This window comes from Geotrypetes seraphini, chromosome 12 (assembly GCF_902459505.1).
Source record: "Geotrypetes seraphini chromosome 12, aGeoSer1.1, whole genome shotgun sequence".
NCBI lineage: Eukaryota > Metazoa > Chordata > Amphibia > Gymnophiona > Dermophiidae > Geotrypetes > Geotrypetes seraphini.
In genome coordinates, this window is record NC_047095.1 from 110,275,252 (window position 1) to 110,291,283 (window position 16,032).

At 44.6% G+C, this 16,032-nt stretch overlaps 1 protein-coding gene across 1 annotated transcript in view; it reads right to left on the reverse strand.

Annotated features, from left to right (window-relative positions):
- LOC117346293 (vomeronasal type-2 receptor 26-like) overlaps positions 1 to 13,772 on the reverse strand; it is a 73,512-nt gene extending 59,740 nt beyond the window's left edge. The window contains exons 1-2 of the mRNA XM_033915693.1: positions 13,726 to 13,772; positions 5,073 to 5,364 (exon numbers count right to left, since the gene is read on the reverse strand). Coding sequence (XP_033771584.1) covers positions 5,073 to 5,364; positions 13,726 to 13,772 — 339 coding nt within the window. The remainder of the gene's footprint in view (positions 1 to 5,072; positions 5,365 to 13,725) is intronic.
- Positions 13,773 to 16,032: the final 2,260 nt, after the last annotated feature.

The window sequence follows — 16,032 nt, forward strand, 5'->3', positions numbered from 1 at the left end:
CCTATGAATAAGTTGAAAAGGAGCGGGCCCAAGACTGAGCCCTGCGGTACTCCACTTGTCACTTCTGACGTTTTAGAGAGGGTACCGTTAACCACCACCCTCTGAAGTCTACCATTGGCTATGTTTTGGGCTTGCGAGCTACTTTTAAAATGACCAAGTCAAAATGATCTACCAGTAATATAATTTTTTTTAAAAACCACAAAGCACACTGTACACAGAGAAAATGTTAATAATCATTCCTATTCCGGGGTTTTCTCAAAGAGGTCAAAGCAGATGACTCTATGCACTGTCACCTCACTAACAACCATACAAAAATAGACAAATATACCCCCTCCCTTTTTACTAAACCACGATAGCAGTTTTTAGCGCAGGGAGCTGCGCTGAATGCCCAGCGCTGCTTTTGACGCTCATAGGCTCCCTGCGCTAAAAACCGCTATTGCGATTTAGTAAAAGGGGACCATAGTGTAAAATATAGACAGCAGATATAAATTCAGACACATTTTGATCAGTAAATTTAAAATAAAATCATTTTTCCTACCTTATTGTCTGATGATTTCATGAGTCTCTGGTTGCACTTTCTTCTTCTGACTGTGCTTCCAATCTTTCTTCCCTTCTTTCAGCCTGTATGCTTCCTCTCCTCCTGACCTCATTCCCCTCCCCCAACTTTTTCTTCCTCTCTTCCTGCCCTTTCTTTCTTTCTCTCTTCATGCCCCCTTTCTTTTTTTCTGTTTCTCTTCCTGCCCTCTTACTTTCTTTCTCCTTGCCCTCCTCCAAGTCACTGCCATCGGGGAACAGGCCCCAAAGCCGCTGGCCGCCGCCCCCCCCCCCCCAAGCTCTCCCTACTTCGGGCCGATTAGCATTCTTCTCCCCGATGTCAATTCTGCCGTCGGAGAAGAAAGCTGATCGGCCCAAGATCACAATCGATTGGGGGAAATGCTGCCGGGTCCTGCCTTCACGGAAACTGAAAGTAAGCAGGACCCGGCAGCAAGAAGAGCAAATGGAAAGCTTCACTGACCTGTCTCCCGCCTTAGACCGTAGCAGATTTATGCTTCGGGGATCTAACATGTGCGTGCCAGCTTCCCTTCTCTTCCTTCACCCCCCTCCCCTGGACATAACTTCCAGTTTTGGAGGGAAGAGAAGGGAAGCCGGCACACACACATTAAAGCCCCGGAGCATAAGTTCGCTACGGGCTAAGGTGAAATCATCAAGCCGGCTTATTTTATTTATTTTTTTTTTTAATGTTGAGCAGCAGCGGAGGCAGCAGAATTTAGCTGGGCGGTCATCTAAATTACCCGGGCGGACCGCCCAGCTGAAAGGCCCTAGGGAGAACACTGGGATGAATTTTGTTTTGTCTGGGTTGAGTTTCAGTTTGTGATCTTTCATCCAGTTCATTACTGTTTCCAGAGTTCAGGGTACTGCGTCTGTTATGGTGGATTTTTGTTAATCAAAAGGTATGAGAATGCTGATGTCGTCTGCATAACTGTATGAGGATATGCCTAGTTGGCCTAGGTATGTTCCGAGGGAGGCAGTATATTGGGTGAATAGAGTAGGGGATAGTGGGGATCCTTGTGGTACTCCACAGGGGTTGGACCAAGGTTCTGATTTTACTACACCACCTGCCAGGATACTCCAGGAACTTTTAGGAGAGGTAGGGATGAATGACCACTAGAGGATAAAGGTGGAGTCATGCCTTCATCCCTTCAGTAGTCATCTGGTGAGTGTGAGCACCTTTTTGGAACTTTTTTGTTAGGAAAACAGGTCAAGCCTCAAACATCCAAACTGTGCCTGGACTTACTCTATAATGTTCAATTATTGAAGAAACAAAAACAAAAACACTGTGGAGACGGTGTTCAAGATGCAGGCTTTATTGAAAGTTCAGTCAGATAATCCACATGACAAGATATCTAGGACCCAGGTTGTTGGGGACTATGGACCCACACAGTCTGTGTTTTGACAAAAACTGTCTTCCTTAGGGGTCCCTGATGCAAAAAAAAAAAAACATAGATCAAAAACTAAAACCAGTCCTGGACGAAAACTTTGCGCAGGAACTCCAGAGGAAGACAGTTTTTGTCGAAACACAGACCATGTTGGGTCCATAGTCCCCAACAACTTGGGTTCTAGGTATCTTGTCATATGGATTATCTGACTGAACTTTCAATAAAGCCTACATCTTGAACATCACCTTCTCCATGGTGTTTTTGTTTTCATTAGTCTTTTGATTCTGTGGAACATCAAGGGTCAATATTTTGCTTTCGCAATTATTGCAGAAATACAGTCAACTCATAAGTCTGTCTAGTCCCACCCAAGACATGCCTCTAACACCCCCCCTTGAGATTTAGATGCATTGCAGACAAACAGCAATTTGGAAGGTTTGGAGAGAAAAGCATCCGTCTGCAACTTTGTCATTTTCGGATGTTAATGAGCTCCTTAATGGAATGAGATCAAGGCTCAGAAGTTAAAGGGCAGGTTTACCTCTTAAAATTTATTGTATATCTTTCTTAAATTGATAATGCGTGGCTGTTATCCTATGGGCGCGTTAGTGGTTAGCGCATGTGTTGATTTAGCGTGCCCTAAATCTGTACTAAAACACATGGAGGGCATAATCAAAAAAAACATCTAAGTCTCCTTTTGGCCTAAGGCCTTAAACGTTGAAAGTAGAAGCAGGGAAAATGTCCATTATCAAAAAAAATGTCCAAAAGGAGGTTTTTTTTGATAATGGACTGCCTCTACGTTCAGCTGTTTAAACACCCAGACCACCACACTACGTCTAAACCTATACCATATAATCAACCTAAAAGAAGCCTAAGCCAAAAACATCCAAAACAAAGGCTTTTAGGCGAAGGAGGAGCCAGTCCTTCGCCTAAAAGCTGGATTCTGTAACCGGTGTCTGTCAAAAACAACAGCGGTTACAGAATCCACACACCCCCCGATGACATCGGGGCAAGAGGGGGCCCAAGCCCTCATGCCCCACAATCCCCAACCCCACCCCCCCCCGATGACATCGGGGCAAGAGGGAGCCCAAGCCCTCTTTCCCCGTGGCACCCCCGACCTCCCCGACACTATCGAGGCAGGAGGGATCCCAAGCCCTCCTGCCCCGCAATCCCTAACCCCCCCCCCCCCCGGGCTGAATCCGTCGGGGCCAGGAGGGAGCCCAAGCCCTCCTGGCTCAGCGATCTTCCCCCTCCCCCCACCACACGATCCGGCCAGGAAGGAGCCGAAGCCCTCTTGGCCCAGCGATCTCCCCCCCTCCCACACCACATGGTCTAGCCAAGAGGGAGGCCAAGCCCTCCTGGGCCGCAACCCCCTCTAATCCCCACCCCCCATTAAAATACGGGCAGGAGGGATCCCAGGCCCTCCTGCCCTCAAGGCAACCCCCCAATGACCGCCCCCCCCAACCCCCGAACGGTCCCCTGCGACCCGCGACCCCCTGCTGATCCCACAACCCCCACCTCCACCCCCTTCCCCGTACCTCAAAAATGTGTGCCAGACAGACGGGTGTGAAGCCCACCCATCCGGGAGGCCAGCCAGTGCAGGAATGGGGCACCTGGGCCAACTAGAAAAGGCACTAAAGCAAAAAATTGAAGACGGAAAGTGAGGTAAATAGAAAAACTCCACAACCAAAATCACCCTCACTCATCAGGGTCTGATTATAAATTGAATGATAGCAAAACATGCTAACTCTATATGTTGATCTGTTCTTTTAAATTCAACTAATAATAAAATAATAATCAACAGTATGTAAATATTTTTACTTATCCTTTAATGCAGTATCATTTGTTAGCCCCAACATTTGAGCATGCAAATGTTGGGGCTAGCAAATGATACTCCAACCAGAATAGGCACGGGAGCCTTAGGCCCCTCCTGTGGGTGGGGCCTTAGGAACATGGACCCAACCCGGCCATGTGCTTAAAGCCTCGCCCACAGGAGGGGCCTAAGGCTCCCGGGCCGATTCTGGTTGGCCAAGGCGCCTCAGACCCCACCTGTGGGCGGGGTTTCAGCTGCCTGGGCCAATCCGGCCCATTTCTGTGCTGGCTGGCCTGCCGGATAGGCAGGCTTGGCACCCGTCTGTCCTTCCAACATTTTTTGAGGTACGGGGAAGGGGGGTGAAGGTGGGGGGGTCGTGGGGTCGGCAGGGGGGCCTGGGTCAGTGGGGGGGCCAATCTGGGTTTTGGGGGGCGGTCATTGGGAGGGTTGTATCAAGGGGAGGAGGGCTCCCTTGGGCTCCCTCTTGCCCCGATGTCATCGGGGGGTTTGGGGATTGTGGGGCAGGAGAGCTTGGGCTCCCTCTTGCCCCAAACATAATCGGGTTCCGTGGACCAGGAGGGCTTGGGCTCCCTCCTGCCCTGATCGTTGGGACGGAAGGGTGGACCGCGGCAGGGAAGATGAGCCATCTCTCCTGCCGCGATCATTGCTGTAGGGGGGTAGGCAGGTTGCTGGGGCCGCTGAGCTGATCGCAGCAGCCACGATCAGCTCAGCGGCCCCTTTTCGGCACTTATACCTGTTTTGACTTGGTCTAAGTCAAAATGTATAAGTGCTGACTAGGCAACATGTCAAATGTTTTGCTTATACCTATTGTACGCCTAGGTCTAGGTCGGCCCACTTCCCACCCACCGCCCGCCCTTTCCCCTCCTCTAAAAACGCCTCTTTTCTCTCTGTGCATTTAGAGGCAGGGGAAAGGCCTAAGCTGGTTTTAGATACGTTTGAAACCAGCTTTGATTATGGGTACTTGGATGATCAGGCTTTTTGACCGTCCAAGTAGCCATTTAGGCCACTTTTTAGATGTTTGTTTGTTTTTTTATTATGAACCCCTTAGCGCCTTTGTAAAAGAGGTCCTTTATTTTGACAATAATTTTTTCTTTTCTTGTTCTGAGTTAGATTACCTTTTGAAATGGTCTTTTCTATGCTGCATTATTTCATGTACAACTTTTGTTTCTAAATTAGAATTTCAATTCTGCAGTTTCTCATTGTTAACTGTGAGTGGTTAATAATTTGGTTTGATGTTGCTGATCACTAATTTCTTTGAGAAGGGGATGTAGAAGAGGATATGGAGTAAAATTAAGATCTTCCCTGACCTGTGGGTACTGGTATATCCTGGAAAGACTGGAAAACTCACTCGAATGCTCAGCTGGAAGACCTTCAATGACAGCAGCCAATGGGCCAGATGTTTTGCAGCTGTAGTTTGGGATCCCGCTTTCCAATCCTGAAAATATATGTATAGCAGCTCTATACATTAATAATAAATTGTTGTAAGGTTCATAAATGTGGAATCCCAGTGTGAGGTTGGGTAAGAGCTCTGAGCTGTTGTTAATCTCTTCCACCGCAGACACAAAAGCCAGGAAGTTGTAATAGTTCAAGGATACAGGACTGTAAGGACAATGAATGACAGATAATATGAAATTAGAATCAATGAATGAGATACAGAAAAGATAGAATAAGATAGAAAAAAGTGAAATAGGATTAGGATTAGGATAAGGGTTCAAAATAGTAATAGTCACAAGCTTTATATTTGTTTGATAATATGATAGATAAGTGTGTGTCAGATTTCTTTAACCTTCTTACCTGCCATATTCTCAGGCCATAGCAGGTAAACGCATATCCTACCCATATGGATATAGCCTTGCTCACTGGACTCTAACACTACTGTTCTCTACCCATCTATATGTATCTAACCGAACAGAGAAACTAACTGCTGAACACTAGGCAGGAGTTAGTAAAGTCTGAAAGTGCTGGTGGAGGTTTGTCACTACTATTAATAAAATGAGACCAGAACCAAGGTGGAAAAGCTGGAAATGTTAGAGGAAGTTCATATTTATCATAGATGAAAATGCATCTCAGACAATAAGAAAACAGAAAAGGCAAAAAGGGAGCAGAAAGAAGAGGAGGAGAAGAAGGCAAGAGGAGAAAATAGAAGGGGTAGAAAATAGAATTAAGAACAAAGGAATCAAAAAGGGAGAAAGAGGAAAATTAAAGAGTAGAAGAAGGGAGAAGGTAAAGAGGAAAAGTTAGAAAATGAGGTTGGAGAAGAGAGGGGAGGAAGTACCAGAAATGGGAGAAGAGGAAAGGGAATAAGAGAGAAAGAAAGCAGAAAGGGATAAATTGGCAGCCCTAAACGCATTTGCAGTACCGTAGTCTCCCTGAATATCACCCCTTCCTCTACTCACATTACTCCATATTCAGTTTTCTCACAGAAGGATTGGCATTCCAAAAATTTAGAACTACAGAACCATCTGCATTTTTGAGCTTTGAAAACTTTTGCAAATACATTTATAAAAGTTAGCCAGCCTCTGCAGAAAGCTTTGCATTCTCCACCTCAACTGACAGGTGATTTAAATTCAGAATTAATTATGTGATACAGAAAGTTAGAAAATGGAATTTTCTTTGTCTGCCCCATCTAGAAAAATAACAACTGAGAGATAGAGAGAAAAACACTCCTGATGCTACAATCGGTAGTATACACTGTTTTTCTTTCATTGCACACTTTTAATACAATTGTAGTTTTGATACCATTAATTTATTGCATGGGAAGTTCTTTTCTATTCATGCATTAGAATGTTGTATGCTGAAGCTCAGAGCGTCACTGTACTTAACGGTTAAATCTAAATCACAAAATTTCCCCAGTCCTATAACTTTAACAGCTAAATGTAAGCACCATTTGCATGAAAGATATCACTCAGAGTGATTTAAATGGACTCAAGAAGCTCATGCCCACTTAGGCCTCCTTTTATTAAACTCCGTTAGCAGTGTTTAGAGCGGGGAGCTGAGCTTAATGCCTCACGCTGCTCCTGACGCTCATAGGAACTCAGAGTGATTTAAATGGACTCAAGAACGTCAGGCCCACTTAGGCCACTCTTACACCGATATTCTTCAGCAATTATCTGGGCAATGCCACTAAATCCAAGTTTCCAAGTTTATTATAAGATTTGATTAATCGCCTATTCCAAATTCTAAGCGATGTACAGTTAAAAATTACAGAGTCGAGGGAAACAAACACGACTAACAAAATTATTACTAAACATATTAAAATTTCAATAAATACCTAACATGACATAACATGACTAACAAAACTATTATTAAACATATTAAAATTCAATAAATACATACAAGGTCAAACAAAGGGAAAGTTTAGAGAAGAAATACAATTTAATTCAAAAGGAACGATTAAGATAAATAACACATTGGGAAAGGGGAGAGACATTCATTATAATATTAAGGAAGAATTAAAGGCATAGGCTTTTATCAACCATCATAAAAGCAGGAAGGTCATGGAAGTACAAGGAGTGTCAACAACCTATTCTATGTCATTATATGTAACTACCAAATGAAAGTCAGCAGAACCCAAACACCCACACACACACACACACAAAAAAAAAAATAGATAAGCTCTGGACAACGTTGCCAGATGTTGTTGTAAGAGCGGATAGCGTAACTAGTTTTAAGAAAGGTTTGGACAAGTTCCTGGAGGAAAAGTCCATGGCCCTCTTTATGTAATAATGAGCCATTTTTCCACATTTTCCAAAGTGCGCTCTGTTATCAGAAACTTACAACATAACCAGAAAAACCCCCAGTATAAAACTTAAATTCCATCAAACGACACAGTAAATAACAGAAAAACAACATTTTCTGACTATAAATATTCCATCCCATGGCAAACTATTCTAATAATGTTGTCTTGTAATAATGAGTAATTTATTTGCAGCATTTCACTGTCAACCTAGAACTGTCAGATTGTGATTCACTTCATAGCTTCTCATATTATACAGTGGTTGGAGGTAAAGTAATATTTCAAGTTGAACTTCCACATCCAAAGATCCCTCCAACATATGTTTGTTATATCTGCACGTCAGGAAGTAACCATCTAATGTAAAAGCCCAAAGCATATCTCAGATAAGGAGTTAAGCCATGATGCTACTTACAAGCCAGTTCCTTCAAATGAGGGAGGAGTGGTGAAGGAGGCACCAACATTTGGATAAAAATTTGTCACAGTTACAAGTCCCCCAATCACGAGGTCCCCACCTCTATGGTATCCTGGCAGAGGTTGTATTGGTGGGTAGTTTCTAAGTGTACACTGACCCGCAGCCATATTCCGCAGGATGTCACAAAGCATCAATAAAGTTAGGACCAGACGAGCTTCCATCATTAATTAAGGCTGTGAAAATTTCTTCTGTGATGACGCTGTCTCTTACCACTCCAGTTGTTACACTTGATCATTGAGGCAGGATGATGTAGAGTCCTTGAAGGTGCTATCGAATTGAATAGTTGAATGATGGGAAGAATTTATTAAGGCCTTCTTTTACAAAGGTGCACTAAGCGTTTTAGCGTGGATTTAGCACACGCTAAATCAACGCATGCGCTAACCGCTAACATGCCCATAGGATAACATGCATGCATTAGCATTTAGCATGAGCTAAAAAGCTTAAAGCACCTTTGTAAAAGAGGGGGTAAGTGTTAAACTGGACTGAAGAAGACCTGTGCTTTTATACAGAAGATGAATGAGGAAAGACCATGATATTGAGGTGATCGCTCTATTTCTAGATTATCAACACCTGTGAGGATACCATGTGGTCTCTCTTGGATCCTGCCGCTCAGCCTTAAGGGATATCTGCTCCTGATATCTACATTTATTTTGAAATATAGGTTATTTCTTTTAAATATAACCTTATGGCTCATGTGCATTCATTAAAATAAAATCAAATTTTAATTTACTTGCAATGCTTGTGTGGGATATAGTTTAATAACATAACAATATAATATGTTGATAATAACATGAAAGTCCATTTGGTCTGCACAGTTATTGTGGCAATATTGCCTTGGATACTTTCTCAGATTCCAATCAGAGCACAATCCTTTCAAGTATCTCTCCAGAACAGTTTATTCTGCCCCCTTTCTAGGCAATCTATCACCCAATAAAGCCTTTGTACTAGTCTGCAGCCCACCTTCATTATCTCCAACTCTACACTACTATTATTTATCATTTCAAAGAACTGAAAGACATATGCAGTGTGTATTTAGCATGTAACCATGACACTTTAAAATAAAAAATAAAATAAATCTGCTTGATATAGAGTTATTTAGCAGATATAAGCTAAACATATAAGGCTCCTTTTACTAAGGTACGCTAGTGGTTTTAGCGCATGCTTTTTGCACACAACAATGCCGCGCGTGCTAAACTCTTACACCTCCAGTGAGCTTGCGTTAGTATTTTTCATTTAGCACATGGTTTGAGCGTGCTAATCCTTAGTGCGTGCTAAAAACGCTAGCGTACCTTAGTAAAAGGAGCCAATAAAGTCAGTGAGATTCTATGCAGATGCCTCTATGGATATTGGTGTTAACTCTATGGATTAGATTGAACATCAGTGCAATGTTTAACTTAATCCAGTTATCATGCTGACTGAATACTGACCTCCTGTAAGTTTGGGAAGACATAATGGAACACTACCTCCATCAGGTACTTGATCTCTCTCATTCTCCTCCTTTCTCCTTCACTCTCTTTGTCAATTTTCATGTCTTCTCCACACATTAGCACTTCTTACTACTTCTTCTTAGATTGTTTCATGTCTCAGCTTTGCCAATATTTCTTTCTTCCTTTTCCACTCTTTTGTCTCCAATGTCCTCTCCATGTCATACTTGTATGTTCCTTTCCCATCCTTACTTTTATATAATGAAGAAACTGAGGGGAAGGGTTTCAAAACTAATGGTAAAATCCGATGGGCTGCTACCGAGGTCACTATTGTAATGAGTTAAAAATGGTGAGTCATTCTCAAAAGGCCCCGCATGCAAATGAGGTTTGTGGATGTTCACATAGGCTCACTAAATTTAAGTGATCACTGGTGGAAGTGATCAGCACATGTGCAGAATACACCCACATATTAAAAAAATAAAATAAAAATTGAAGATCAGCAGGAGAGATGCCCACTCTCTACCGCTGTGCTTGCAAAGTCCCCTGACACTAGTACTACTTCCCCTCCACAGCAGGAGATGCCTACTCCCTCCTACCATGTTGCACAATTCCCCGATACTACTACCCCCTCCTGCCATCGCCCAAGTCCCCTGACTACTCCCCTCATGTCCCTGCCCCTCCCTAACTTATTGACGATGTCCGGCTGGAGGGATGCCTAACCGTTCCAACTGGCAGGCCCGCCTCTTACAAAATGGTGGGCCTTCCTATTCCTGGTGAATCCTGGGATGCACTGGGGAGGGGCCTAAGGCTCTGATTGTCCCAGGCATTTGAGGCCCCTCATAGGAAATCCCCAAAGTTTCTGGATCTTTAACCATAAGGAGGTGAAAGGTAGTGACGTTAGGTGATTCCCTTCTGAGGTGTATACAGGTGTCCATCTGCAGACCAAACATTTGGTCCTGGGAGATATGCTGTCTGCCTAGTACCAAAATTCAAGATGTTATGGAGATCTTGCTGAGATTCATCAAGCCTAATGACTATTATCATATGCTGCTCATCCATGTTGGTACTAATGATATTGAAAGGTACCCCTCAGAACATATCAAAAGTGATTTTATGGCTCTGGGAGAAAAGGTGAAGCAGTCCGCTGTACAGGTGCTTTTCTCATTGATCCTTCCTATTGAGACCAGGGCAGAGAAGATCACATCCTGGGGATGAATGTATTGCTGCACAGATGGTGTCGTAGAAAGCATTTTGGCTTCCTTTCTGGTTTTCCAAGGGCTGCTGGGCAGGAATGGTGTGCATCTATCAAAAAAGGGAAGGGGGCAATGTCTAATGCTCAAAGTATGGGAAACAAGGTTCTGAATCTAGAGGCTGTGATGGAAGAAGATGAGTTGGATTTGGTGGCAATCACAGAGATATAGTTCATGAAGGGCCATGACTAGGATATATTGGTCTCCTTTTATTAAGCAGCATTAGGGCTTTAATGCGTGGCGTACCGCGCATTATGACCGCGTTAGGTGGTGCATGCAGTAAATCAGGTAGTAGTGCGTGTTATTTCACACATAAAAGCCCTAACGCGGACAGGGGCGGAGATAGGGGCAGAAAGGAGGTGTGGCGTAGGCGGGTACCAGAAATTATGTATTGCACAGTATAGGCAGAAGCGTCACACGGCTCTATCGTGTGCTTAATGTGTCCCTGTTTAACGCCTCGAAAATAGGTGTAGGTAACCGTTTTTTATGGCGCACGCTGCGTATGGGCACTAACGCGCGGTAGTCCATGTGATGACATCTCCCTATCAGCCAATAAAACGAGAGTGGAAGTTCAAGCAACCAGTAAGTGTTTGCAGTCATGGTTGTTTATAGTTGTGCTGTACCACTGGCATTCCTCTTGGTAGAAGAAGAACATGCAGTCACAGGGTGCATGTGCACGTGAGGAGGCACCCCACCAGCAGAGACCAGAAGCAGGAGCAGTAGGCCAGCTTCAGCAGCAGGAGAGGCGTGGGCGGCCTCCTAGGGCCGAACAATGGCCACGTCTCCCTCAACTCTTATGGGTTCGGAGGCTGTTGCGAGGTCAAAGGGAAGACCAGGTGGTCACGTTGTACTGCCTCAGTTCTGCTGCCATCGCAGAACTGTACGATCAGCTCCGGGATGATCTGTAGCCCCTGACTGCTAGATCCAGAGCCATCCCGGGATCTGCAAGCTGCTGTCTGTCCTGCACTTTCTGGGGTCCGGCAGCTTTCAGCCCTCTGCTGCTGCCATGGTAGGGATATCTCCACCCTCATTTTCAAGGTGTCTCCACCAGGTACTTGGAGCCATGATGGCCAGCGTGAGAAATTATATCTCCTTGCCCGACACCAGGGCAGCACTAGGAACATCATTTGAGACTGTTGCCGGAATATCACAGGTCATGGGGCCATCGACTGCATACACGTGGCATTAGTCCCACCCAGTGCCACGGAAGCCTGTTACCAGAACCGGAAGCATTTCCATTCCCTTAACGTGCAGGTGGTGTACGACGCAGATATGTTGATCATGAATGTGGTGGCCAGATTTCCAGGATCTACCCACGATGCCTACATCCTGCGACAATTGGCCATATTCTGCCAGTTTGAAGAGGACAGGCACGGCAACGGCTGGCTCCTAGGTAAGTGTCACGGGGAGCAGCGTGCGTCTCTACACTCTGTAGCTTTGATTTAGGAAGCAGCAACATCCTATGGACGAATTGAGGTTTCTGGATTTTACCTCCATTGCCCCAAATAGAAGTAAAGGCCAGATGTCTCAATCCCCCTCCTCCTCTTTTTCTAGCCAGGTGGCAATTGCCACCAGACGCCTGAAGGTGCACATATATATTCCTTCACATATATTCCTTGTAAGTAATTTTCTCTGTAAATAATTTTTTTCTATTCATGCTTGTGCTGAAAAAGAAAGTTTTCACTTTGCTAAGAAACTTCACTTTGCTAAGCAAGAACAAGGTCATTTTGCTCTTTGTGTTCTGATTAAGGCCTTTCCTCCTCATGTCCCACAGTCCTAGAGGAGAAGCACAGCGATCTTGCTTCTCCTGTAGATAAGAAACATTATCCTAAGAATGAAACAGCTCAAACCTTAGACAAAAAGTCAGTATTATGAAACTTCCCACCAGAGCCCCCTTATGCTTGCTATTTCTTTTTAGTTACTTTTATGTATCCTATTACCAAATATGGTCTTTCCTACAGTCATATGCTGAAAAAACTGACTCATGTATAATGCTATAAAAATGGATGAAAAACTCATAATAAATGGACAATTTCTTTGGGACAAACCTGAGCCTGAGCGTCCTTTCTTCTTAAAGAGACTGTCCCCAGATGCATCTGTACCAGAAACGACAGAGCGTGTGAGGCAGTATTGGGACCAGAACCTTTTCAGTGCCGTCTCCACAATCCTGGGTGTGTGATAAGGCAATCTCACACTTAAGATGGTGCATACTTATGGTCTCCTTTGATTAGGCTAGCATTACAATGGGTGTTTACCTAGTATGGGGGGCTGGCTGTCGAGGCCAAATATGTCCTATTTGTGCTGTGTTTGAATATACCCACTGCTGTTGCATGTTTACACATACTGCACATTACACATGAGACAGGTTACCCTGTTCCAGCCTGGGAGGGAGATCCTCCACACTCCCAGCCTCTTCAAGGCTGGCTGGCTGGAGCTTCTCTCCTGCTCTTACCCCGTTCCAGCTTGGTGAGTGTGTTCACACTCACAACAGATATAGACCTCACTAGTAGAGAATTAATTGAAGAAAAGCTCAAAGACATAAATCATTTTGATGTAAATTGTCATTAAGGCCTTCAATTTGATGATAGCAGATATGCTCATTCAATGATTTACAGTGCTTGCTGTTGTTGAAATCAATATCTAATAAAACATAATAACAAAGACAGCAGCTGATGTATCATTTACTTATCCTTTTAATGCAGTGTCTCTAGCATGCCCCGACGGGACCCTTTTCGCCCTGCCGGTTTTTTTCAAGGGTTCAAATAGGAGCTCTTATATCAGCGTCCTCTTGACTTAGGGGCTAGAGCTGTTGTCTTTATTATTTTTTTTTATTAGATATTGATTTCAACAACAGCAAGCACTGTAAATCATTGAATGAGCATATCTGCTATCATCAAATTGAAGGCCTTAATGACAATTTACATCAAAATGATTTATGTCTTTGAGCCTTTCTTCAATTAATTCTCTTCTAGTGAGGTCTATATCTGTTGTGGATGTTGAAGGTGCATATATATTCCTTGTAAGTATTCTATAAAAAACACAGAAACAGTTTTCATTCTGCTGAACAGCTACTTTTACATCCTGTTCTGAAGCTTGCTACTTGTGCCAAGGTCATTTCTCTTCATGTCCTGAACCCCCCACCAGTGTTCCCGCTAAGGTGCGCTGGCCTGCGCGCGCGCACAAAATATTACATCGCAGCGCAAAGTTTCTCTTCACAGCGCACACACGCGTCGCAAAGGTAAGGGGAGGTAAGGTAAGGGGACGCATTGGGGGGATTGCACTTCCCCACAATTGCCATGCTTCGGTTCCTCTTCTTCCTTCCTTCCTCCCCCCCCCCCCCCCGCGGGACCCTGCGGCACCATCAACTCTTACTCCCTCTAATGTCGGCCCTGCAGCTCCAGACTTCCTCGCACCTTCTCCCCTCCCCCTTTGGATCGCTATTATTTTAAATGTTATAGCCGCGGAGCTGTATCCATCAGTGGAGATGTCTAACCTCGGCCTGCCCCGGAACTCTTACTGCAACAGTGACTTCCTGTTCCTGCCTAGACGGGCGGCTGCTGCAGTAAGAGTTCCGGGGCAGGCCGAGGTTAGACATCTCCACTGATGGATACAGCTCCGCGGCTATAACATTTAAAATAATAGCGATCCAAAGGGGGAGGGGAGAAGGTGCGAGGAAGTCTGGAGCTGCAGGGCCGACATTAGAGGGAGTAAGAGTTGATGGTGCCGCAGGGTCCCGCGGGGGGGGGGGGGAGGAAGGAAGGAAGAAGAGGAACCGAAGCATGGCAATTGTGGGGAAGTGCAGAGCTGCAGGGAAGAGTGTTGCGGTACCCAGCTGGAGGGAGAAGGAAGATGAGGGAGGGAATTAAAGGAGATGCCAGGGCTTGGAGCATAGGAGGAAGGTATGCCAGTCTAAGGGAAAAGGAAGGGGGAGATGTGAGAGCATGGAGGGGGAACGAAAGATGGAAGAAAAGGAAAGGAGAGAGATGCCAGAGAATCAGGGAAGGGGAGATACCAGACTATGAGGAGAGGTGTGGGAGAGGGAAGGCGAGGAGAGAGATGCCAGACCAATGGGGTGAAAGGAGAGATGGAAGGGGGAGGCATACAGTTTCTGGAAGGGGCATAGAAGGAGAGAAGATGCCATATAGGGGAAGAGAGACGGCAGACAGTGAATGGAAGGAAGAGAGTTACAAGAAGATGAGGAAAGGAGAAACCACAGAAGACAAAGGTAGAAAAAAATTTCTATTTATTTATTGCTTTAGGAGACATGTGTCACTGTTTCTGTGAAGCATTGTATGCAGAGTCCAGCTTCTTGCTGGTTCAATTTAACCTTTGTCTATGTATTTTTATTTTATCCCCCCTTTTACAAAACTGTGAAGCGTTTTTAGCACCAGCCTTGGTGGTAGCAGCTCTGATGCTCAGAATTTTATGAGCATCAGAGCTGTTACCTCCGTAGCTAAAATCCACACTACAGTTTTGTAAAAGAGGGAGGGGTTAGTTTGTGATTACATATTCCTTACTAGGCGAAGGTGTTTTCTGTGTTCTGTGTGTTCGAAAGACATGGTTTTCTGTTAGGATTGACGGTGTAGGATTGATCTGTGCTGGTCTGGCTTGTTTAGTTTTACAATGGGTGTATTGATGTACTGCTCACTGCAATATGTAAGATGCTGCCTTTTCCTAGGTACTCATGTGTGACGTGTGGTTTGTTACTAAAAATCATGTTTTTCTTACAGATGGGGGGGGGTGCCAAAAAATGATGGGCCCCGGATGTTACATATGCTAGGTACGCCACTGTATGTAAAGATACCAGAAAGCTGGCGTAGCAAAAACTTCTAAGTTTTGAGTATTTAACCCTCCCACAATCTCACGGGCACTCGTTTCAAGTTTATTGAGATTTTGATTTAAACGCAATATCAAATATTTTCAATGCGTATAACAAAAATAAATTTGGGGAAATAAATAAAACCATTTGAACCAGTGTTCCCGCTAAGCTGCGCTGGCGTGCGCTGGCGCACAAAATATTACATCGCAGCGCACACGTTTCTCGTCACAGCGCACGATCGGAAGAGGCGTACGGCAGATGGCAGGGCGGCGAGAGGAGAATCAGGCGAGTTGGCTCATAACTTGCTGGCGCCCGATATTTTTGGCTCACGGTGAAAAAAGTTTGCTCACAACACCCGCCCGCTTAGAGGGAACACTGCCCCCCACAGCCCGTGTTCTAGTTGAGCGATCCTGCTTCTCCTGTAGATAAGACACATTTGCTAAGAAAGACCTTAGACAATAAAGCACAGTATTATATGCCATAGTTATGGACCCCTCCTTCCTTGTGCTTGCTACCTTTTTTGTTGCTTTTATGTATCCTGTTACCAAATATGGTCTTTCCTACAG